The following is a 27,569-nucleotide window of genomic DNA, read 5'->3' as shown; positions in this document are numbered from 1 at the left end:
AATTTAAAACACACATCCGTTACCATTCTTTTCACGCCTTTCCATAGTTAAGTTTACGCTCGCGAGAACGCGCACGTGGAGGTAAAGTTTATTTTAATTAAAGACCTGGTCCGTGTGGCTTTAAATTCGGAAAGAAAAGCTTATTGATAACGAGCCCGACTGATGTGCATAAAGTAATGGGGCTTCCTTTTGTTCAGCTACCAGCTGTTTATCTGTTTAGTAAATCGCGTCCAAGTTTTATGAGGGGAAAAGACAAACACAATCCTGAACTTGTGATGGAGAGCAAACGGTTCAATGGGTAGACGGATTAAGTCATATAAGACGCATCCGTCTGTTCTCATACGAAGTATATGTACCAATCTAAAAGCAGAAATTGTAAAGGCAGTTATGTCGGAGCACACAGTGACCTCCGTTTGACCCAGGTTCGGAGTTTAAAACTTTCTGATAATCTGAAATTTATCTTGGAGACGCTAGCACGCGCCGCATCATTACAACTGTCGACAGATGCCTTGCTACGCGCGTGCATATATTAAGATGAGTGCACAACCACCGGAGCTACTTTAAAATTGGAGGTGCATGTGAAAGCGTTTCGTTTGTGAGCTCTAACAAAGTGAACATATTCTCTTTGGATTATATTTTACAATACTTTCATTGCGCTCACTGATTTATCGGGAAACATTTCGTTCAGTTACTCAGCTTCAGCATGAGACAAGAACGTCATGACTGGCAATCTTAATAACAAATTTAGCCATATTATTACTCAAGCTGACTGCATTCGATAACGTACGCCGGACTATTAACGTAGGTTGTAAAGGTAAGTACATTTTGATCCGAACCTTTGAAAGAATTTATTATTGCTTTTTATAATTTGTGATATCAGTGTCCTGCAGTTATATTTTACGACTGTTTGATCGCTTTGGATACATCAGAAGAACGTGAAGAAACAAGACTTAATCATAATATTGCCCTACTCTCGGTATCTGTTGATAACACAGGGAGTGTTTTATTTATAAATTAAATAGGAAACATTTTTTAAAATAAATTCTAATGTGTGGAGATACCACAAGAAGGTATATCCTATATCTTATCGATACTGCTACTACTATTACCACTACTACTATTGGTTTTGCTATTCCGACTGCTGCTGCTGTTGCCGCTCCTCCTCTTCCTCCTACTACCTATTATTTTAAATTTATTTTATGTCTGTTTTATTTCATAAACCTTTTAAAGAATTTGAACATACTTACCTTTTAACTCGTATATTTTCGGATTATGTGCTTACGTTTAGTTTGGAATGATTTTTCTTCATACAGTAATTTTTGCATTTTTTTCTTCTGTACATCTTTAGAACTTAGCTTTTAATTGTCGCTTTATTGCCTTGATTGTGTTGATGTGCCGTTAACAATTACACACACACACACACACACACACATACATACATACATACATACATACATACTTTACTTAAAGTGGGTTTGTGCTTAGTACTATTCTGTCATTCAGGAGTTACAGCATATCAGAAGTAACCCAAAATTGTACTTATTCTTGTGTTTCCTGCTATTGTTTGTATTACTTCTGCATCTACATTTGCAACTCCTATTATTATCACTACCACCACCACCATTACTACTGCTGCTTTTATTGCTTTTACTATCACTGCTACTGGTACAAATACTATCACCATGTGGTCGACTACTGGCCAATGGCTTGCAGAGACACTGCATACACCGTTAGCTCATTCCATTGAAATTATATATCGTAAACTGTGTAAAATAACGATGCGAATAACTTCATTCCTCTGTACTTTTTATAAATGAACACTTTCTAAATGGTATTGTTTTTAGCTATGCCCAATATGTTTGTCTTGAAGGCAGTCATCTTTTCCATGCTCATATATTTGAAAGTGTCTAAGTGGGAAACTATTAGGATGTAAATGTTTCTAATCCAGTGCTGGACTTCTGATTCTCTACTTCTTCTTGCATCAAATGTCAAATTTTTACTTTTTAGCCTAAGGGTTGAAAGCTTGCAGTCCTAATGAATGTACTTTTTCTTTAAAGTGATTACTATGAATTCTGTACAAATCGTATTAAAGGCACACGCACACAGATAGATATATATATATATATATATATATATATATATATATATATATATATATATATATATATATATATATATAACACCATACTGCATTATGTAAAATGTAATGCAATAATAATAATAATAATAATAATAATTTATTATTATTTTTATTATTATTATTATTATTATTATTTATTTATTTATTTATTATTATTATTATTGATAATAATACGTTACAACCGACGTATGATTATTTTGGTCTGGAACGGAAGTTCGAATGTTTATGCGATAACATACACAACTGTTGCAGACTAACATAAGAAACGTGCTTTCCCAGCTATGATACCAAAGAAGCCAAATCAGGAAGTCTGTTGGTATTAGAACATAGTGAGTGATGCAGTGGCGGTGCGAGAGGAGGTCGGGGCAATTGCGCCCGGGTGCCAGGCAAAGGGGTCACCGTCGGGAACTTCTGTTTTGTTGGAGCTGCATTTTTTTAGTATTTCAAATGCACCTTAGTCTAACGGGGGATAATTCTTCACGAAATTTTTTAGTATTTCATGTGCACCTTAGTCTAACGGGGGATAATTCTTCACGAAATTTTTTAGTATTTCAAATGCACCTTAGTCTAACGGGTGATAATTCTTCACGAAAAGTTTTATTAGGAGCGGAGGAGAGAGGTTGGCAATTGACATAAAAGCTGTTCTATGTAGCAATATAGGGGCGCTACTAAAGAACATTGCCTCCGGGCGCCAAGGTAGGAGAACGCTAAGGAATATTACTCGCGTGAGCCTTGAACCCTCAGGCCACCACTGGAGTGATGACAGAAATCGTAATATCCCGCTTCAATTTACACAGCATCACGCACCATCACCAAGAAAAATCCCCGTCTCTTTAGAAATGACAGACATGAATGCAATGTGTGTTGTTCCACGAAAGAACCACAAACGACACATATCATTCACCCATTTATTAAATCACGTAATTTGCTATCAGTATTGAAGAAGTTCCGCTTGAACGAAATTGCAATTAGTGTAGAGGTATCTGCTGCTGATATAATTAGATGTTTTGGACACCTATCCGCTCTCCAGATATCCTAAATCCTGGGGACCATTAATGTGACCCCTTTTGCTCCGAAAGTTAGGAAGAATTTGAAATGTTCTTTTCCCCCATGATATGTTGTTTTGTGTAAGAAAAATGGAATAGAATTTGGTTTTTCTTTTACATAATTTTGATTAGGTTCATTCATTTTATTTTGATGGACGCGTACTTGTTCAGACTCCTTTTCAGGATTATGTTGTTGTTTTTTTTCTTCTGCTTCTGGGCCTAAAAGTGTACTACCATCCATAAGGTATTGTACCTTTTGTCTGGTTTCCTTGCCAAGTTCCCTATCAGGGACCTCTTGGTGACCGGTGTTTGCTATGTATAGTTATGCTATATTGCTTGGACATTGCTATATCTTGTTTGTACTTGGGCAGGCTGTAATTGATCAAATTGTTTGGTTTTCATGATTCTTTGTTTATTGAAGGAACTTTCGTTAAGAAAAGGAAAACAAAAAGAGTTGGAGGTGATCCATCGGGCGAGGCGGATTGATGCCTTTCAGCTACCAACTAGCTGAATTTGGTATATCTTCCAACTCTTTCACAGAAGCCTCCTTTTCTTCCTCCATTTCTGCCCATCATGGATCTTAATTAGATTTGGTTTCGTGAAATATCTTTCTCATTTCTAATTGTTATTACTGGTCATTACTTTTACACGTACTTTTAATTAACAGTTAATACAAATTTATAAGTTCCGTACATCGTGATATAAACATCCTGCCTTTGTGGAAACAATGCCTGTACCTCGTGGAATGTGCATGCACATGTACTTCTTAACCATATTGTGTTAGAAATGTGTACTTGGATATGTGTACACCCCAGAATTATGCAGTTATAGGGCAAAGTTCTAAAGACAAACCGGCCATAACTCCATTATATTTTGTCGAAAAATGCTGAACATCGAACTTGACTTAGAGCTTCTTAATCCAAGGCATCATCATAAATGTGGTTTTCATCATCATAACTGTGGTTTTCATCATCATAAACGTGGTTTCAATCCATAAAGTCCTTCAAAAGTGTTTGAACGTAAACAAATTTCGCGACTGACGGTACGCGATAGAACGTGCGGACATGGATACAGTATATGCGATCTCCACACGTATAGCGCGTGCATTTAAATATATCATCTTACTCTAAGCAAAACCAAATAATAACAGAATGTATTAAGATACCATGTATACACACTTTTAAGTAAAATCCGACTGCAAAGAGCTGAGACTCTGATCTGCAGTAGCATAATGCGCCGGCATATAAGTGTATATGTTGTATCTTCTACTGATTACTCTTAACAAACATCATAGAGCCAGATCTGCTGGCGCATTTTACGATGGAAGATCTGGACTATGCAGATTGTAGATTGACCTGGCTTATAAACGAGTACAAAAGATATACCGTAAAGCCCCAAAGCTACCGTTGCCTGCAAAAAGTCGTATAAGCCAAATCATCTGAATAATAATGAATCTGAAAAGATACTGGTCCAAACCATCGTTAGATTCCATTAAAACGAATTAATCTGATGTTTATAGGCTACATCCGTGGGTGAACAGATTTCAGTCGAAAGCTGGAACACAAGATTTGAAGACGTCAACGTTGTAAACCTAAAAGTCTACGTCACGCTATGTCGGATTGTCTTCAGCCCAAGTTCGCGCCTCAAAGTATTCAAGAACCCCATCTAATCACCATTATTTACCTGAGTGTTATCTTTTGTATAATAAACGCTTTTCCTTCTCAGATCCACTTTAAAGTAAAGCGGGCTTACCACTCTTCATTCCCTCTCGAATCAGTTTGTGCGTCACGTGCAAATATTGTTAAATTTGTCACTTAACAGAATTTGTCGAATGTATACTTTTGGAGCGTTCCAGAAAAAGAACGGAATTACGAGCGACTTCTTTGACTGAATTAATGGGTGGCACCTCTTAATTCTAAACTGAATATTTTAACGTCGTTTAAACCTGACGTCTTGACTATGTCAAGTAACGGTTTATGTCAGATAAATTATGTCAGATAAACCATTGGTTCTTGAGCAGCCTGCGAGCAAAAAAACACCTTCCCTGAAATTTCCTGTAATATCCAAATTATTTTGGATTTTAATTTTGGTGAGCGTGAAAGATGTTTCAGCTTCAGATATTGTTACCTTCGTCCACGTTAGACATATGTCCTTTGTATAAATGACGTTGACATGTGTCCTTTGTATAAATGACGTTGACATATGTCCTTTGTATAAATTACGTTAACATCAGTCTTTTGTATAAATGACGTTGACATATGTCCTTTGCATAAATGACATTAACATATGTCCTTTGTAAAAAAAATGTTGACATATGTCTTTTGTATAAATGAGTTGACGTATGTCCTTTATATAAATGACGTTGACATATGTGCTTTCACTGGTGATCCTTAATGTATCCTTTATCTCAGTTCCGACAAAATTGTAATCAATACCCATGCTTGGTTACCAGAGCATAACAATGTTGTTTAAAGTCCATCTTCCACTATACAAGCAACGCACACTCACTCACACACACACACACGCACACGCACACACACACAGAGAAATATATATTAAATTAAAAGTTAATTTGTGAAGACAAAGTTTTAATTCATTGAAGCTACATGTGTTTTTACTCAAAAGGATGAACGTGATTTGAGTCACGAAATCTCGGTCTGAAAAACTTCGTTCTGCCTGGTCTTACAAATTACTCATGTAAATAATTTTTCATTGTATAGTGACATAGTTCAGCAGAAACTAGTTATTGTCAGTTAACCCTCTCGATGGGAGGGGGAAGTGGTATATTTGTCTTACAACTTGCATGTCTTGAGGAATGTTCTGTATCCAACGAAATTTAAAGGCACGACTTTAAAAAAAGCACACGCATATGCACAGTTAACATACACAACGCTTAGAACAAAGCTAATGTAAATAAAATTATTTGCACTTTCAACTGTATCATAGCTTTCTCTTTGCAGGATAGTGTTATTTATCCATCTGCAAAAACGGATTTCTCTGCATTAGATTATTATTTTACATCTGGAAGGACATTCCTATAAACAAATAGGAAATTCCAGCTGTGAATAAAGTGCACAGCACTGATGGAAAAAAATGGTAAAGATGCAAGCTATTAGAGTGATGGTAACTATAAAGATCAGTTTTCCGGTTAAATATTTTTAAATAGGCAGCAAACGCCAACATTTGATTTCAGGTTTGATAACAATATCAGATGCACCTTTGAACGTAATGGAAATCGTTCTCTTGATTTTGAGAACCAAGAGCCATCGCAGATTGTGGTTTCTCTCAAATTTCGATTTGGCTAAACATTAATGTCAATTTCAGACTTTGTCCTTAAACTTTTAGCAGATTGAAGAAAAATGTGTCATCCACTTTGTATTCATTGAATCTGATCTTCTGGCAAAACAACAGGTGTTGCGGATAATATATCCCATTCTTACTTGTGCAGTACGATCGTGCTTTCGTTTCTTTCATGCTTTCTTTTAATACTAGTGCATAAGCTACGTGCGGGGGTAATTCAGTAGAAATGGTTCAGAGGTTAAAACAAAGCTTTGTACTGAAACATATTTCTTACTACAGATGAAATTGCAAAAAGAACTCTGCCTGAAGATCAAAAGTGTTATTTGCCGCCAAAATATTAGCTTTAGTTCTCATTTATTACACACACACACACACACACACACACACATTCATCTCTCTCTCTATCTATATATCTATATCTATCTATCTATCTATCTATCTATCTGTCTATCTATCTATCTATCTATATATATATATATATATATATATATATATATATATATATATATATATATATATATATATATATATATATATATATATATATATATATATATACTTCAATAACGCAAAGTTTAATGTTATTGAGACTCGTTTTCACGTTCACTATATCATAATTGTACAATTATTTAACTCGTGCTAGATTTTAGTTGTTAATAATCTAATGATGACAAAGATGATAAATAAAAAAGTCAAGGTTGGAATAATCATTATTCATAGGTACGTCACACGGTTTTGAGAAAGGTTTCAAAGGAGCCCAAAAAGTAACACATAAACAATGACGCATAATTATTTTTGTGTCCTCGATCCTACATCGATTGGAAAAAAATGTACACTGTTCACCTTTTGGCTTGAAAAGAAATTTTGGCAACGTATTAAGCTCAGTGAATGACACATCTTACCAAAATATTTACTATACACAAGGAATTCTACCTTGCAGTAACTGGACTATTAGAAACATTTCTTCATTGTAATGTACCTTACTGTGCTAGTTCTGTTAGCGTAGTTTCAAAGACGAGATTGAGGCCAGATTATTGGAGGAGGAATAGTCATTTACGTTGCAAACAGCTTAAAGTACAGAAGAAGAACTGATTTCGAAATATTCACTGCGGAATCAATATGGTTCGAATTAAGTTCCTTTAATAGTAAATCTTTTTATATCTGCTCTGCCTACCGGTCTACAAACACTTTCTAATCATGGACCGGCCAATTTGAACGCGGGACAGAGGTCACATTTGATTTTTACTTTGAAGTAATTATCGTGGGAGACTTTAATATTGATTTCCTCTCCGAAACTAACACTAAATAGTTTCATTTGATACAACTCCACGACTTTACAGACGTAATTCATGTTCATATAAGAGTGACAGCCTGTGCTTGACCCTCTTTAACCATATCAACACTAACCACCCCGACAACCTCTACTAGATTTTAGTAATCAATAACCCAGATATACAACTCATAAACAACAAAGCGCAACGACAAACATTTCACACTCAAATATGCAATGCCGATGCTTTACAAATTTTATGAAAATTAATTCTATCTGAACTCTCTCCCAACAGTCGCTGATTAACTTTCTCTAATACAGGCAATAATTATAATTTGTCTACCGGGAACCATTGTTTTCTTACTATCTTAAAAAAACATGCACCCAAACAATTCACAAGAAGTAAATGATCAAAACAACCAGAATGTTATACAAATGAAATCGCTAATGCGCAACGTAAACGAAACAACTGTAATAAATGTAAGGAATGCACCAATTATAGTTTACAGCAGAGGAAAGTCAAATCACTCATTGTAAATCATGAACTTTCCTTTTTAAAATAAGCCCTGGCCTCAAATTCTGATAACAGGTCCATCGGAATCATTTGAGAGAATTAATTTCCACAAAACCAGTTTGTCCATGGCCATGTGAAATGATAGTTACTGTAATGATACTAGTTGCACTGATGATCACAATATTGCAATCCAACTGAACATCATTTGTTTTACTAATATTTCCCAAACACTTAACAGGTAAAATTTTACGGAACCTAACACAGCTTATGTTAGTTTCGATTATCTTCATAATTACATTACCTGATACTATTAATATTATCAAAACAAACACTAACAAATCCACGGGTCTAGATGGAATTCAACCTAAAACTCCGCAAATGTCGGCTTTACCCATCTCAGAGTCATTGAAATAAGTAATTAACTGCAGTATCACTTTCTGTATAGAGTCATGTCATTAAAATTAGCAAAAGTATTCGCAGTTCGTAAAAGAAATGGAAAGAATGAACCATAAAAGATATAAAGGTATGAAACAGAGTAATTTAATGCATATCGTAACGACTATAGGTCTTAAACTATATAACAGAAAGAAGCTAAACCAACAAGATTAATAAAATGAACAGATTATTTATTTCTCTAAGATAAGACCGCTCCGATGGCCTGGTGGTTAGAACATCCGCCTCGGATGCGGGAGGTCGGGGGTTCGAACCCCTGTTCAAGTCATACCAAAGATTTTTAAAAATGGTAATAACACCTGCCTCGCTAGACGCTCACCATTAAGAGGCTAGTGTTAGGACTGGTCGGCCTGGTGTCAGGATAATGTGAATGGGTGGGACATCATGCTAAATGTCTGCGGCATGATGCTCCAGTGCTAGACATAACTACAAACTGCCAAACTGCAGCCATTGTAGCGACATGACTGAAATTTTTTAAAGCTAAGTTAAAAATCAAAATCATACACACAAACACACACGTACAGACACACACGTACAGACACACACACACACACACACACACACACACACATTCTCTCTAAGGTACGAGAATTTAAGAGACGGTTACAGTATTTGTAAATGATCACAAATTTGTAGTCAGGCGGAGGCCCCAGAGCTCGATCATCGACTTGTTTTCGCCCAATCTTTGAATATAGGCATTTCAAAATTTAACTCTACCCCAGTTTTGTGTCGAAGATAGGTTGCCTTTAGTGATAGTTTTCTATTTTTATCCCCCCTCTCCAGAACACATCTGACACTCCAATTTGAATTTTTCGGACGTTGCTCTATTCACAACACTGCAGAGACTCTTATAAATCACAAATTATCTTAAATTTTCTTTCACAATTCCAAAAGTATAGAATGTTCCGAATGAAGTCCAATGGTCTTTAATGTCCTGATGTATCACAGTGATACAGTCCAGAATGTATTAGAATTAGTTCTCAAGAAAATCCCAAAGTAGTGTTTTAGTCCAAAAGGTGAATAAGCACTTTGTAATTCCAATTAATAATTTCAATAAATACTTCCTCTAAAGTTATATATGAACTCATCTATACATTATCCTGCAGACTTATCATAAACGGGAACTAATAATTGTTTACCTAACCTCTCTCTATATACAAATACCCATTTGACCTACTCCGCAACAGATTGTTTTGGAAACCAACATTTCCGATGGAAATTCCACTAATTCTTGAATCTCGTTTGCTACTTAAATCATGACAAAAATCAGGTAGGCAACAAAACAAAAAAAAAACAACCCCAAAAACATTCACGACCCTCATGGGATCGTGATTGAAGGTAATAACCACCAGTCTCTCCCCCCCCCAGTTTATAAGGTAAGCAAGACACCAAGGTTGTCTATAATAATAAGGTGTCCTTTATGTTGATAAACACTTCTTGATTCAATCCGAATTGATATGTACACGTGCATGTACTAAGGCGTGCTTATCAGTTAAGACTGACAGGCATTTTTACGTCTCGAATTAAACTGTTCTCATTGACAGCAGTTAACGAGAGAACACGTGTATTCTAAAATCTGCGAGAAAGATTACAGTTTTAACTGTCTTATCTAGTACAGAATTCTGACTATGTGTTAGAGTTGAGATACGTGTCGAAATAAGTCTTTCGTCCACGTTAATCAGATGTTCTTGCATCAGTGACATTCACATAAGGGTTTTCATTCCTTTACATGTCCTTTATGGTCAGGTGTCCCTTCATACACAGGTATTATTTGCTGCATGTGTCACCGCAGATTCCATCTTCCCCTTAATAAGCATGGTCTTATGGTCTCTAATCTGTTAAAAATAATATTGTCTACCACTATAACCTCATCCAGATATTTAAGGGTTAACCCCCCCGCCCCCAATTATCATCGTGAGAAAAATGTACCTTGGTCCGAGCTCAAGGTAACTTTTCTGAAAAATCGATACAACCCGAGAAGCGATAATGTCTACAAAGACATCGACTTCTATCCATCACATTTTTGCGACGTATTTCTTTTGCTATAAAACCCGTGCAAGTTACCAACCTTTATTATCACTACTACACAAAGGTTCGGATCAGTGCCAATATATTTGAATGAAATGATTTTTTTTACTATCATTGCGACCAGTAAATTTTCCTAATTTGAAATAAATGAATAGTTAATTTTTGGGCCGGGCGTATCGATTATTAAACGCTTATGAAGATAACGATGTATGTAACATTCTTTGTGTATAAACCAAGTAAAGTTTTGAACCGAGATTACACGACACTTTATCTCTGTTGCTTATCAACTTTGAGGCGGACAAGTTATTCAAACTGACATTCTCATTGTGAGAACAATTTGGTGGTCACATTTATATCAGGATTGCTCCCTATTTTAGAGGTATTACATAAGACTGACACTGATAGATAGAAGTCAAATGTGACCTGGAAAAGCAATACTGTTTGGGGAAGGGGATTCAGATCGTTATTATACAAATAAAGTCACATTGCTAGATGTAGTTTAAAATATTCACTGTGTTCTCTCTGTACTAAAAAAAAAACCGTTAGGTTATGTGCTACGAGACATCGGTTACCGCAGCACAGAACAATTTGTCTTGACTACCACAGAGGGGAAACAAAATGCACCAGCCAAAGTTTTTGCCCGGAATGTTTTTGAGACGTCACCATTATCAGTTTTTTTTTTTGCAGTTTTATGTGAAATGCCATTGAAATTATTTTGTAAAGAACTAATTAGAAATGAAGTTGGAGTCCATAGCCTAAATACGTTTATACGTTTAAAATCGGAATTCAGATTAAAATCAAGTTGTAAGTGGGAGTTAAGGTGGGCCTCACATTCTTTCTGAACTCGTTTACGTCTGCTTGGGGATAGTGATGTAAATATAATACGTTATAAAGCTGGAAGTAAAATCCACGATAACTTCTCTTTTTCTTTTTTTATTACAAACGAAGAGTCGGATAATATATTTCACAACATTCCGAGTTCCCTGAGTTAATTCTCCATGCAATGCAGTAAGTGATTTTCTTTATTCTTATTTCAGCTAGGATTAAGATATGTTCCGAAAAAGTACATACAGTGACGTACTCACTGTATGGGAGAGAATCAAAGGCAAAGCATTCTACATCCTGTGAGATCCTTATCTTTGAAAAGTTTTTACAGTTTAGGCAAAATTGAGAGGATGGACGATGACGACAGATTTTCTGTAGGTCCCGTTTAGCTCCCTTTTTGCCAGGAAAGGATACTGCACTATTCCGTGTAAAAAATAAACTTTTAACGAAACAACCGTTTTAAAAATGATCAACCCTTTGGAACACCCCTCCCAAAAAAAAAACAAAAACAAAACAAAAAAAAACATCCGACTGTGCACAATTGTGAATGGACATGAACCGATTATTCACAATTGTGTAGCCAGGCGGAGGTCTCTGAGTTCGAGCATCAACATGTTTTCGCTCGATATTTGAATATAGGCATCTAAGAATTATCTACCCCAGTTTTGTGTCGAAGATAAGTTGCCTTAGGGGATAGTTTCCTATTTTTATCCCCCAACTCTTTAACACTTCTCTAACATTCCAATAATAATCAGCAAATTTAAATTTTTCGGACTTTGCTTTATTCACAACACTGCAGAGACTCTTGTACAGAAAGCCCCAGGAAACATGGTAACTAAGTAGTTTGCGTGCTCGATTCGCAACTGAAAGGATGCGTGTTCGAATACCAACATTGGATCAGTTTGTATATACTACTGTAGCGTGTCCATAGGAATGGCAATTCATTTTAATTGTCTCACACAAAATAACCTATATGTTTTACTGTACCGTTAAACACCAATCCAAAATAAACTTAAACATATTTGGAACCTTAAGATGCCACGGGGTCGACTTGTCCCCAGTGTTAAGTGCGTATCATTTGTGGCAGAGAGAAATTTAGATAATAAACGCGACAATGAATAGTAGCCTGAAAAGCTCAAAAATTAAGCTCGATTTGAATTTTAGGGGCTCTTCAGCTATGACAAATTATAAACCTCACTGATACTTCAAATTTTATTTTCATTTTGATCAATTTCACAAAAGTAATGATAGATCGTTTTGATTTATTACCCTGAATATATTTTGTTTCGCGAAAATTTGTCCGAATTTTAAAAAAAAAAACAATTTCTCGAATGACATCAACTTTCTTTTTCTCTAATTAGAGCAAACTATCTCCATTACACATATACACGATTATAAATGGTTTGACGTTAACCTCAGTAGAGGAAATAACGAACACAGTAACGATTTCTAATCAGGTACACACAAAAAACGTGAAATGGGAGTATTAAAACATATTGCACAGAAAAAAATTGATCAACATTATTAGGACTATGATTCCCCAATATGATACGTATACTTTTACCGCTCTGATATATAAAAATAAAACAAAATAAATTATAATAAATTATCATTTATACTTTGTTTTAGTCGGCAAAAATCATACAAAAACTTCACATCTCCTTGCCATAAATTTGTTCACCGCTTTAGATAGTGAATCCATATATTTTAGGAAACAGTCAACCCCCATTCCCCCATCTCTAGACTCACCGCCTCCAGAACACACGAAAGAAAGACCCACAAAAAATGCTCTCTCAGTACATATATCAAATTAAGAAAGACTGATTGTGTATTCAGTATCACAGATAAAATGTTTATATCTAATTTAAATCTGACAATATGAATGTAAATATATACGGTATTTATTATGCTAGTACTTCTTGCAGCAGAGCCATCTTGATCTGGTCAAGTTTCTTCCGTACGTCTCGGGGGCCCCGAGTGGCCGAGTTGTCTAAACCGCTCACCGTTACGGATCACTGTCATCTCACCTCCGTCAGCGCGGGTTCGAGTCTCGGATTCGGCCAATATGGGTATGTGAGAAATTTTGCCAGTAGCTTCTCGTGGGTCGGTGGTTCTTCCCGGGGTTTTCCCGGGTTCTTCCTCCACCATTAATACTGGCCGCCATACATAGCCTATCGTGTGCTGAAAAATGGTGTTAAACCCCACAACAACAATCCGTACGTCCCTAGTCAGTCTTGGGAAACGTGTATGTGTGATTACGTAAAACCTATTTGACACAGAACACCCCCAATTTAATCATTTCTCCGATTTGAAATGGTTTTCATATCAAACAAATTGCTTAACAAGAACTTCAAAGCTAATGTGTCAACCAACCTTAAATCGTTGCAGTAGTGTGCTAATTGTCCTCTTTTATATTGTTTTGCGCTATTGCTTCATTTTTAAATCGCAGATAGAGTTACATGTCTTTAGTTCCACTTTCCGTTTCTTTCTCGTCTTCTCTCACTGGCTTTCGATTCCTCCAAATCGCCCTCTCCAGCTTCCACACACCCTCTATTATTCCAGCTCGTTCTCTTCCGTTTGCCCTACGATCACCCCTGATCGCCCAATTACATATCCAGGCTACTCCAGTTCACCCCATAATCCTCCCAGTTCGCCTTCACCTTCTCGCTCTCGGTTATTGGAGCTCGATTTCGATGTTTTTTTCTCTCGTCAATTTGAACGATTTGGCATTCGATACAAAACCATTCAGCTTTGTAGGATAGCTATTTAATATATATGGACTTGGAACATTTAATTGCATATTGTACGGTACATTTAATTCTATTGTTTACGTGTCAATAGATTCAGTTAAACGGTCATTTGCGGCAAAAATAAAACCATTTTCATTCTCAAGCTTCAGACTCCCAAATTTAAAACTCTTGTATCTTATCTAAGATAAATTCGCTTATTTTGTCGAAATCTTATTGAAAATATAGTTCTCCGTGTGGCCGACGTCTCCAACAGGGCCATGACGTCACAATGCTGTTAATGTTTCTGACACTATTTAAATTTTAGACTATGCTTATCTTGCCGAGGGAACAGGACTATGATGACCCTTCCGCCATATTGTTTCTTTCTTAGATGAGGAGTGAATGCTTGCAACGCTCTTTTCATTTGTGATTACATAGTACTTACTCATACGCCAAACACCGAGCGTTACAAAGACGGAGTAAAACAGAAACAGACAAGAACATCTAAATCGTGGAAAACGAAGAATTATTTTTTATGGAAACAGAATCACTATATCCAACGTACAGGAAAGCGAGGGAAATGACCTTTAAGGATAATAGAGAAAACAAAATAATAATCTCACATCAATATGTTGCTAATTCGGAAAATGTGAGAAAACTCGCCAGTAGCTTCCTGTGGGACGGTGGTTCTTCCCGCTCTCTACCTCAGCGAAATATACAGGCCGCTATACGGCCTATCATGTGCTAAAAGTTGCATTAAACAGCCAAAACCACAATGTAGTTTTTAAAAAGATAATTATTCTCTTATATAAGAAAACTAATTTTTATGGACTAAGTTACAATAAGTTCCTTAAAACAAGAAGAAAATAATATAGATGGCGGAGGACCGAAATACTCTCGTCCTGTCTGCCAGTATGAGATCTGTAAATGGACTAGGTGTATTGAGTCTTCCTAATTGTCCGTACATAGATTAGGCAGTATTCTTGGATTTTTAACTGCCAGACATTTTGACATTCATCTAACAAGAAGGCCCTTTACATTCAGATGTGTACTTGAATTTTATCAATCAAAGCGATTTTCAATCTACAAATATGTTCAAAATGAAAAATTTGTTACTAAAGAGAAAAAAAAGGTATTGGCTAGCAAAATTAACTTTTTATAAGCATGAGGGTCCAAGTTTATGTTATCAACAAGACATCTAATGGGATAGTAATTACTACAACGATACTGACGCTCGGCGCATAGTGACGTTTACTAGAAATGACATGAAATTCACTTTGGCATAAATTAAAAAACCCAAGAATACAACAGCACATACAGAAAGATTTCTGAGATGAGAAACATAGCTCTTGGTGCTTTCATACTTGACTTCTAATTTACTCAACGTCATTCGAATAGGATTGGTTTACTTTGGATTTTATACGATACAGCGACACAGGTTGGATATTCTTACAAAAACAAAAGAAACATGTAGGACAAGGTCGAGATAAAACTTGAACTACTTACATGCATATATGGAAAGTGAAATATAAAAAAAGAAAATCATTTGAAAATAAATAAATAAATAAATAAATAAATAAACCCAGATGAAAACAATTTTGAAATGTGTTTCTACGTGTCTGTTTTATGTGGTTGGAAAACAGCAATATGTAAAAAGAGTGTGATTAGTGTAAATGGGTGTGATCCGTGTAAATGGGTATGATCCGTGTAAATGGGTAAGATCCGTGTAAATGGGTGTGATCAGTGTAAATGGGTATGATCCGGATGAGCAACTTACTGAACCTAAAGACAAAAGACGGATACCGTGCGTAGGGAAAAGCGATGCCATTAAAGATCAGAATAATAATAATTTCATGTGATGTTTCAAGGAGTATTTTTACATGGGTAAGAATTGTAACAGCAAAGTTGCATAAAAACTGATGTCCAGCTGGAATATTGACAAAACTGAATCGGGAAGATTATTTGTCTTCATTTAGACCCAGTTCCCTGTGTTTTCAGTTAAACAGTTCAATATGGTTGCTTACGTGCGCGTTCTATATCGGTCCACACCGGGTTAGACTCAGAATGCTGAATATACTGTTAAGTTATAGTGGTTGGCGAGTTTCGCAATGATTTAATTGCCAACGTGAGTCTTGTGGTTATTCATTCGTTTTCTGAAGTCAACGGTTTCACTTACATATTGGATGGCACACATTCAGGATGGCAGACAAAATCAATTTGCACGTGCAATAATAATAAAATAAATTAATCGGACTCCCTCGGTGTTTGATTTTGTTCAGCTTGCTTCACAGAGCTCCTAGAATTGGCTAGCAGCTAATGAGAAATACATATTGCCGAATGGAAGCTTTCTGATTCAGTCCGACGTGATGACTGGAAATGATACTGATTGCTTCATGAAAGCAATATATCCATAGAAGACGAATGTAGTCTACGTAATTTCTTCACCTCCAGGGAAATCTTGACCCCCCCCCCCCCATCTAATTGCTCGCGACAAGGGGTTTTGAAAGGGAAGTTCTGCTAACGATTATTTTGGTTTTTGCCAATAACCATGTTTGTGATCCAGTTACTCATGCGTCTGTTTTCACTTCAACCGTAAACATAATCGCCGATCCCTGCATTATTAAATTACGAACTTCCGCGTATGAAGAAAACCTCGTATAGCACATTAGTGATTCAGAATAAATACTTGTCACTTCTGCTTTCCTCTACTCAAGCACACTTGAGAATGGGCAGATTACTACTGGAGAGTCCACTGAACATTATTATTGAGAGTCCACTGAACATTATTATTGAGAGTCCATTGAACGTTAATATTGAGAGTTCATTAACCATTACAGTTAGAGAATTCATTGAATATTACTATTTGAGAATTCATTGAACATTACTATTTAAGAGTCCATTGAACGTTACACTTGATCATTCTGAATTAAACTTAGTCATTTACCATTTAAGATGAAGAACTATTCCGAGTTTCAGCCTTGTAACAAGAATAAAAATGGTTCAAAGCTAGACGCGATCATGCATATATATAATCACTGCGCATCCTTTTAGTCATATTTAAATTCAAAGGAAATATAACCCATTTAACAAAAAATAAAGAATTGCTTGGTTTCTTTGTACACACACACACACACACACACACACACACACACACACATATATATATATATATATATATATATATATATATATATATATATATATATATATATATATATATATATATATATATAAGCTTTAGTTGTCGGAATTACCACTGCTTTTGTGACCTTCGATATAAACAAAAGTTGTTTTTTATTGTTATGGTCAACCGTTTTGGCGGTCCTTTCTTTGTGGTCGTATGACGTCATGTGTAACCGAGGATTATAATTTCTTCCAAGTCAACAAGATGGCGAACACATCGGCCCACCATATTTAGTCTACATTTATGCACTGAAATAAGATGGTCGACAAGAGATTCATCTATGTTTGTTTTCAACTCGTTTTCGCACGCGGAGAAGAATATCTTCCTGTTTGACTAATAACATTGTCCGGGTCGTGATGGTTTCCAAATGGTAATATGAACGACCCGTGCAAATGACCTTACCCCAGACAATCATTCCTGAATCATGATCCGTCCTAACATAATACACTGACAGTCGCAGGCAAATTTGCAAAATTAAACTAAATTCAAAGCGACTTTAGCTGGGTTATGTTTATATCTTTCCAACAAGCCTACAAGCAAACTTCCTTCACGTCTGGTTAAAGCGGGAGATCAGTGGCATCTCATTTGATAGAACGCGTGACTCGTATTCTAAGGGACACGTGCTTGATACCAGATTAGCCCGGGTCGGCTGCTTTTGTATGTCCTTGGGAACGGTAGTTAGCTCTTATCTTTTCAGAATGATATAGCCAATACTGTTTTTTTATATTAAGAAGGAGCCATTTTCATTTTTACAGCTACTCACCGACACTCTTCTGTTATGTATAGTAATTTATATTGTGTGCTTAACTTTTGTCCATGATTGCAAGTTGTAATTAGAAAGTTTACATAACATTCGAGTATAAGGTCAGTCTCGTTTAAACTTCTGCTGGGTTTAACCTTTAGAGTGCTTGACATTCAATTACATTACTGGTCTTATATGTATATAGGCATTTGACCATGCGTATAAATGTGGATTGATAAACAAATAATTAATTCCTTTTTTAAGACAGTAATTGGTAATCCATTTTGACCAGAATTTATAGTTATGTTCAGCTATAATTCGAGAATGATTTATCTAAAATATCAATTGGAATTATTAAAGTGCTCGATGACGTTTGGATTAATACATTACTTTGGATTTGTGTAAACTCATTCAAATACATTCTGGATTGCATCATTGTCGTATATCAGGGCATTCAAGACTATCGGAATTCATTCACAGCGAAAAATAATTATGGACTCCTGATAGGATATTTATGATTATTTGGGATTTAATTCACAATACTGTGTATCTTCAATTTTCACTTTGTATTGAAGAGAAATAAATTACCTGTTGAGTTTACTTAAATTGTTGGTTTCAATTTCTTTCTGAAATATCTGCAGGTCATGTTTGATGTGTGCTGTACACATCATGTTGGCTCAGAGTAGAAAAGAAATTATTGGTCTTTTATAAGCTGCTCAAAGTAAATTACTGGTGGAAAGCTATTGCTGTATGTAGGAGCGTAGCGCCGATCATCGGAAACACATCATTCATTACATGCCCATAGCAGAATGAACAATGTGATGTGACATCGTATTTGATCAAAAAGCATTATTTCGATCAGAATTATCTTCAACTTGTAATTATATAATTATTTCATCAAAGCGATATGAGAGATTATTAAAGAATTACTATTATTATTACTATTATTATTGTTTTTATTATTGTTGTTGTTGTTGTTATTATTATTATTGTTGTTATTATTATTATTATTATTATTATTGTTGTTGTTGTTGTTATTATTATTGTTGTTGTTATTATTATTATTATTATTATTATTATTATTGAGAACGTTATTTGGTTCATCTCTGCTGCTTTTTCTGGTCTTGACCAGTAATATAAGAAAATAATTGAAAGAGACTGAACAACTATTAGTCATGATCGTTCGAGTTGTGACAGGGATGAAATATGCCGGTCTGAAGAATATCACTGTTTTATGCTCTATTACAGTAATGGTTTGATTCTTTTCTTTCCTTATCAACGTCTGTTATATTTGAACTCTTTTTAAAAAATTACAAACGGTATAAAATGCATGTGAAATTACACTATAAAATTCAAAAATTGGATTGATTGTCTGACATACGGCTAGTTATTGCGCCATACTTACAGTGTTTGTGAGACAGCAGCAAAAACATCAACCACCACTTTAATCCCAGCATGCACCATGCTAATATGAAACTACCACTCAGTCGTTGGAGTTCATGGGGGAGTGGGGAGCAGTCATCAACGTAGAAATAATGACACCCGATGTTTTTAATCGGGTACCCGTTTTGCTTTCTGTCCTCTTGATGACCATCATCCCGAGCATACATGAACAGCAAATGTAAAAAAGGTTACAATTTGATAAGCCTAGGTTTCCGTTGGATGTACCAGACATTACAAAGTTTGAGAAACTTAACTACCATTGTTGTTAACGACGTTGGATGGGACCACACGCTTTACTTTATACACATTTCCGATAAAGTGCTGAAAAAGAACCGCCAGACTGATGCGGTAAAGGCTCCGAGTCACAGATGACCTCTCTAACAGAACCTGAAAGAACAAGCTTTACTCTAAGCACATCTTTCATCAGATGACGTAATCCTACGTTATCTATGATGATCTCAAGGTATATGAAAAGGGATAAGATTGAACCCACGCACACCGTTACCTATACAACTTCCAGTAAGCCTCCCTGCGGCTTCTGCTACGTCACTTAAGCGATGTGACGGCGAAACTATCACCCCACCCCTGTAATCGAACAGAACACTGAGGGGACGTTCATTAATTATGTCAACAATTTTTAGGCAATTTTTTACCCACCCCCCTTGTCAACAACTGTCAAACTTTCAATGACCCCCCTAATAAAATTGTCAATTTTTTTACCCCCCCCCCCACAAATTAGCAATATTTTATACGGCTGGCTTTTATGCTAAAAATAGAATTATGGAAATTAAAAGGTCTACAAATAAATTTTAATACATTTTTTAAACTTGTTTAACAGATTTCAAATTGACTATAACACTTTAAATTCATGAAAAAATCGAGACTTTATATTCTAGCTTCTATCATCTTCCCATGGGGAAGCCAAATGTTCCTCAATTGTTATAATGGGCATAGTGGCCGATTCATTAATTTCTTCAGATTAATACCATATGTGGTTAATCTGTCTACAGTCTACAATCTACACTGAATAAAAACAAAATATGATGATACAAGACTATGACTTCCTTGGCAAGAGCTCAACCGGTTTAGGATTAAACTGGTGGGCTGTTGACGGGCGAGCGTGTGCCATACCAACGCACCGACTAATTTCCTATTTTTTTATTTATTAAATTTATTGTAAAAAATAACATTGTTGACGTCAGTTTATCTTGAACTCCCCCCTCCTCCATGTCAACAATTGTCAAACTTCTTCAAACCCCCTCCCCCCATTTTGTTGACATAATTAATGGACGACCCCTGATGGATAAGCTATGTTTTAAGCCATCCGAGGATTTATCAGCTTCACCTGCCTTGAGAAATTATGCTGCCGTAACATTTCACAATCTAATACTATGATATTCCTGTTTCTGTGGCATTTTGCAGACGTTAATATAATGTTGTTCTCGCTTCAAAACATGTTTAGATTGCGAGAGTTGTGTAGTCACGTGACTAGGAATGCAAATAGCCAGATCCAGGTCAAATTTCAGCAACGATGTACTTTCGTCTCGTCTGTCAGCGGATTAAAGACAGAACGATTGCTATGATCGCAATTTCTGAGAAAATAAATCATATACCTATCAATTTCATGCAGGTATATCTCGATGAAAGGTCGTTCAAGTTTGCTGGGCCGGTCAGTAAGCGGCTACCCCATGCGACACTAAATGGTGTCGGCGAATTCCAACTTTTCGATAGGGAATTGACTCTGACCCTACATCCCAACATATATGTCGAAATATGAAAAATGGGGTGGCAAGGGTCAGAGGAAACTCGGACTAGGTTATTCCATACGTCCAAGCCACATGCTCCGTCGGGATCCCCATATTTTACAGAATCTCCGCAATCCGCGCGAGAGTCGGTTTGAACGAGACTAACATTGATCTGACAGCGCTTTTTCTCAGTCGGACCTTTCGTCAGCGCGCTTAAAGCACGCCGAAGAATGACCTTTAGTGGGCTATTTATAATGATGTATTTCACCCGAAGAAATAGTCTTTACTCGCATATAAAACGGAACAAACAGGACACTGTAAAGACCCAGATCTGCCGTACCATAATGCGGAATAGTAGAACAATCAGCGTAGACCCCGATCTTCTCCTACACGACGACAGAGCAGGATCGGAGCTGCATGCAGCTGGCTCCAACATATAAACGAGTACAACATATTGCAATGCATGCACCTGGCACCATGCGTGATTTCGATGACTTATCTAGTTCACGTCAATCCAGGAAGCAGACCGTTGTGCCATTTCATAGATGGGCTAGGCCCTACTAGCTATGTGAATGCAAGGTCAAAGGGACAGGACATGTCGGTCTAGCCGTAGCATTCATTCACTCAATTCACATATCGAAATAAATTTCCTCTTGTTCAAGTATCAGGTTTCAGGAAATCAAAGATTTTGATCCTACCTTTGAGTTTAAGAAGTGGCATCAGCCAGTAAAAAAGAAACACCACCAAAAGACCTATTTGGCAAAGACACTTGTTTGGCTGGGAGTGAGAACTGAGTCTCATACTTCATGCTTTATGATCAGTTATTTTCAGCTATGGTTTGTTTCAACTCAAGAACAGGAAATGATGCTGTAATTGTTAATTTTCACAGAAGCGTTTTGATGAAGTTTAAGTTGGCGAATATCGTTTATCACGCCAATCAAAGTTTATTTTAATCTGAGCTATTTTATACAAAAGTAACATAAAATGTTATATATAATTCTTGTTTTCAGAAACAATTTAACCCAAATGTGTACTTTAGTTTTATCCATCAATTAATGATTTCTGTGTGAGCAATACCGTCCCACAACTCGGCCTGTTTCACCGGTAAAGACTGATTTATGCATCGACGTTACTTGTATTGTAATAACGTTGCATTGGCTGCACCATCTGCGATTTGATTACATTAACAACACGTGGTGTACAGTTTCAAGGCGATATAAAAGCATGAGCAAATGAAATGAAGAACATGTTAACATAATGATAGTGATTAATGAAGGTTAATCTCTCTTTTTCAGTTATGGGTTTATATTATGCAGAATATCGTGAATCGTTTTTTTCTTCTTCTTCAATCTTATCGTGTCGTTATGTTTCTAGAGTAATAAAAAAGGACATGTAAACAAGCGGTTTTATGCTCTCATTTGCCAAGTTTTGAGGGATGTAAGATATTGATGAGAGCATACACGTGGAGGTACAAACAAAATTCGATCTACACTCCTACCCCTAAAAATATTGCATTTTTTTATAATTTCGGAAGCTACGAGTAAAATTTTAAAAAATTCACATTTTATACACAAATTTTATGTAATCTTCTAGCTCTGTTCTCTCGCTAAAGAAACACATGAATGGTTGCTTCTGAGAAACTAATTAGCATAACAAGATTAAAACTGAGAACAAGAAAATATGGTGTTGTCAGATTGGAATTATCTGTATTGTTGCAGAAAACGATGTTTCATTTCTCTCTGTTGCCTTGGGTTTGACAAATGCGTTCTATCTGAATTGTTGTTCATTAATTGGGTCTCGGGAACTCAAAGGAGGTACACATTTTACCAAATATGAATAAGTAGATTCTGTTTCTGCGAATTCTACAAGATCGCAACGTATCCAAAACGCGCAACCAAGTGATGACATTTGGCAAGACAGCCCAGGCTATTACATAGCAAGTAGTTGTATTGCGTAGTCACTTTTGGTATTGCTACACGAAGGAATTGTAAGGTAAGGAACTTTCGTGCATTTTTCATGAGGATACTTTTTCTGATTTGGAAATCGAGATTATATGACGATGAAACTGATTATATTAAAGTATCTTTGTATGTACATTTTGAAAGATGTTATCGCAATTAACTTAGAACCAATTCAGTATATTGCGTTATTCAATCTTTTATCTATCAACTGTTGTGTTGTTGGGGAATTAATCCCATGGACAGACAGATAGACAGATAGAGAGATAGACAGACATACAGACAGATAGATCGATAGATAGATATGATTTTGTATCGAGTATTGTTCATACACATTTATGAGTATATTTTTTATTTGCTTTTTAAAAAGCAACTGTGTTTTGATGAAGGCTCTTTCCTTTCTGTTTGCATGAATTTTGAACCGGTTCTTCAAGAAATTAGAATTGAGAGTGAAATAAAATCACTCTCGTATGAATACTCTGCATGGAGTTACTCTAGAACATAAAGAGGTGTTTACAATCAATACTCCAAGAAATAAGTTTTATTAAGAATTTGGGTATTTCGCAGTGCTGTAAATGATTGCCCGATTGGGCGACAAGTAGTTATTTTAAGTCGAAGAAGAAATGGTAGTATGACACTTGTCACGTTTAGCATAGCCTGTCTCACCAGGTGAATATGACATTATACATAGCCTGTCTCACCAGGTGAATATGACATTATACACAGCCTATCTTACCAGGTGAATATGACATTATACATAGCCTGTCTCACCAGGTGAATATGACATTATACATAGCCTGTCTTACCAGGTGAATATGACATTATACATAGCCTGTCTCACCAGGTGAATATGACATTATACATAGCCTGTCTCACCAGGTGAATATGACATTATACATAGCCTATCTTACCAGGTGAATATGACATTATACATAGCCTGTCTCACCAGGTGAATATGACATTATACATAGCCTGTCTCACCAGGTGAATATGACATTATACATAGCCTATTTCACCAGGTGAATATGACATTATACATAGCCTGTCTCACCAGGTGTATATGACATTATACATAGCCTGTCTCACCAGGTGAATATGACATTATACATAGCCTATCTTACCAGGTGAATATGACATTATACATAGCCTATCTTACCAGGTGAATATGACATTATACATAGCCTATCTTACCAGGTGAATATGACATTATACATAGCCTATCTTACCAGGTGAATATGACATTATACATAGCCTATCTTACCAGGTGAATATGACATTATACATAGCCTATCTTACCAGGTGAATATGACATTATACATAGCCTGTCTCACCAGGTGAATATTCACATTATAAGCCAATCGCACGAGGTGAATATCACATTATACATGGCAATCACACCAGATGAATATTATATTGTATTTGACCTATATCACAGGTGAATATCACATTTACAGAGCTTATCTCACCAGGTGAATAACACATTGTGCGGTCTGTCTTACGAGGTGAATATCACAGTATACATAGACTATCTCACCAGGTGAATATGACAATTTACAGAGCCTATCTCACCAGGTGAATAACTCATTATACAGTCAATCTTACCAGGTGAATATCACATTATACATAGTCTGTCTCACAAGGTGGACATCTCATTTTACATAGTCTATCTCACCCGTTGAATATCACACTCAACATTCTACACAGTCCGTCTCACCAGGTTAACATCACATTAGAAAGTCTATCTCAACAGGTGAATATCATATTCCACACAGTCTCTCACCAGGTAAATATTATGATATACATAGTCTATCTCACCAGGTGAACGTCACATTCCATATTGTCTCTCTCGCCAGGTGAACCACACTAAATTCTGCTAAGATCCACTGTTTTAAAATTTAATTGTAAGGTAGCTCTCTCACGAGGGTCACAAGAGATTTTTTTTCAACCTGTTCAAATAATCACTTTGGGATAGCATTTTCTAGGAGACATATTTTAGGGATACAATATGTATAACAATTATATACAGTACATCAACGGAAAAAACTCTTATACATACAAAAACAACAACTTAACAGTGATGGTTCGATGTATCCATCTTTCCTGGGAAATGTGGAAATCTGAGAATCAATATGTTGTTGTTTTTTTTTATTAATTGGGTCAGCCTGTTTTGCGGTCATGTCAGTGCAGTTCGCATGCTTTCTTACTCCATGTTTTCATTATATGTCATGGCTGTTCAAATTGTTTTATCACAGTTATACCTTATTGCAAATGCGAAATCTTGTAATATCAGTGATTAACTCAGCTTCTGGTTATCATGTACTTCTTTCTTCGATACTACAGACTACAGGTAGAAAGACATTGACGCAATCACCGTACTAATTGGAAAGACTGTATTTTAAACCGTTAGGGATCATTTTACTTGGTCTTATAAATTTTTACTTACTTTTGTTCTGATGGCGGATAATATTGACTGTTTTACCTTTATGTATGTAATACTGTAACGTGTTTTATTATTTTCAAGGCCATACCTCCAGTGATAAAGGCCGTATAATGGACAGCATCTGTTTTTACCATAATTTGGAATAAGAAACCTTACATAACAGATGTGCGATCTGAGGAGCTTGGTGGGATTGGTGGTTTTCGCTACCTGTTTCACGAAGGTGAGTGGAAAGATAAACTACTCGTTTCGGCTCTTAAGCAGACGAACATTTTTGCAGATGTTATAAATATTTTCTTTGCTTTTTTATTTTTATTAATATTTGTGAGGTTGTTATCTTATTGTTGCATTGCTATTATATTGTATTGTATTAATAATAGTTGTTAATACTAGTATCATTATTATTATTATTATCATTATTATTATTATTATTATTATTATTATTATTATTATTATTATTATTATTAAATTAGGGGATCAATTTCAGAATTCACGAAACAGCGTTAACACCTAAAGTGAACTGCTATTAGACGATAACGTTAATCTAAATAGATGGAAACGTATTTATTTTCGTAGCTGTTATTTTGAAGATATTTTGGACTGATTATTTATTGTAGAAATTAAGGCATTTCGGGCGAAAGAAAACTCGTCCCATCTATTTAATTTATGTTCATACTTTCAGGATCTACTAAAAACCAAGGATAACAAAACTTTTAAGCGACCAACCTCTAAAGCCGCCAATTCTAAATTATTTTTTTTCCCTCCATTTTACGGCATTGATCATTGTCCCTTAAATGATGATTTAATGCTAAAGAAATCTTAAGTTTTCTATCAACATTTGTTAAAATAAATGAGCGATTCAATTATTCTTCATTTATATAATGGTATGATCGGATTTATAATTAGTAAATGGATAAATGGTTAGTCTTCTCCCCGAAAACTGATGTATCTTTTAAATTAATTATATTTCTACACAGACAGCTAACAGAATTGAAATTGCCTTGTCCAAATGCAGTTTGAATTTGCACATGGCCATGAGTCATACGCTTGTTCTAAAAAAATCTTGCTAATTGCTGACTTCCTTGCATGTTGGTTCTAGTAGAGACGATATTTGTCGTATTCACTGATTCTGAACTTTTCACCATTTCAAGCATTTATCTGTGGATTGAAATTCATATTTTGCAAGATTCATGATGTCACGAAGCTTGAAAAGCGGTTGCACGTGCATGAGCGACCGTAGCGAAGCGAAGCCGTTCGTGCATAGGCAGTAAAAGATTTTCGAGTTCAAGACTTCATGATTTCTGTAAACTATAAGTTCAGTTCGCCTCACTGCAAATGGTTATAAAAAAAACAAAAAACACAAGAAATAAATAACTATATCTTGGCCATTGTTAACAAATATTGTCAAAGCGCATGAATACAGAAGTAGTTCATTTCTGGTGTCGCTCTAATAACTTAAAGTTTTCTGCATCACATGATACAGTTTTAACCAATTATAATGTTTGTTACAGAGGGTTCGTAAAATCATGTAATTATAATATGGTCCTTAAAATTTACTATAAAACAATATGTGCAAGCTGTGTGGAAATCACGACAACAGTGAACTAAAACACCTTTCTTAAACAAAAATCAAATTAAGGACGCCTTATTGGATTGAATAAACCGTCAGTCATTGATATCCTGGCATAAAAAGAAAAAAGTCATCGCCACTCCACCCCACCCACCCCCAAAATTCCAAACATTTAAGCACATGCA

General features: G+C 35.8%; 1 protein-coding gene across 2 annotated transcripts in view; it reads left to right on the top strand.

The window, feature by feature from the left end:
* Positions 1–245: 245 nt before the first annotated feature.
* The window catches only part of LOC149798130 (uncharacterized), a 114,667-nt gene continuing 87,343 nt past the window's right edge, over positions 246–27,569 (top strand). The window contains exons 1-2 of one of the 2 annotated variants that reach the window (XM_089963220.1): positions 246–814; positions 25,899–26,037. In XM_089963220.1, the coding sequence (XP_089819346.1) occupies positions 25,981–26,037 (57 nt within the window). In that variant the 5' untranslated portion in view covers positions 246–814; positions 25,899–25,980. Of the gene's footprint in view, positions 815–23,293; positions 23,412–25,898; positions 26,038–27,569 lie in introns of those variants that run through there. The other variant, XM_089963222.1, reaches the window with a different exon arrangement.

This window comes from Sinohyriopsis cumingii, chromosome 6, assembly GCF_028554795.1.
Source record: "Sinohyriopsis cumingii isolate HCF-2022 chromosome 6, ASM2855479v2, whole genome shotgun sequence".
NCBI classification, from domain to species: domain Eukaryota; kingdom Metazoa; phylum Mollusca; class Bivalvia; order Unionida; family Unionidae; genus Sinohyriopsis; species Sinohyriopsis cumingii.
This window is presented reverse-complemented; position numbering and strand designations above follow the sequence as displayed.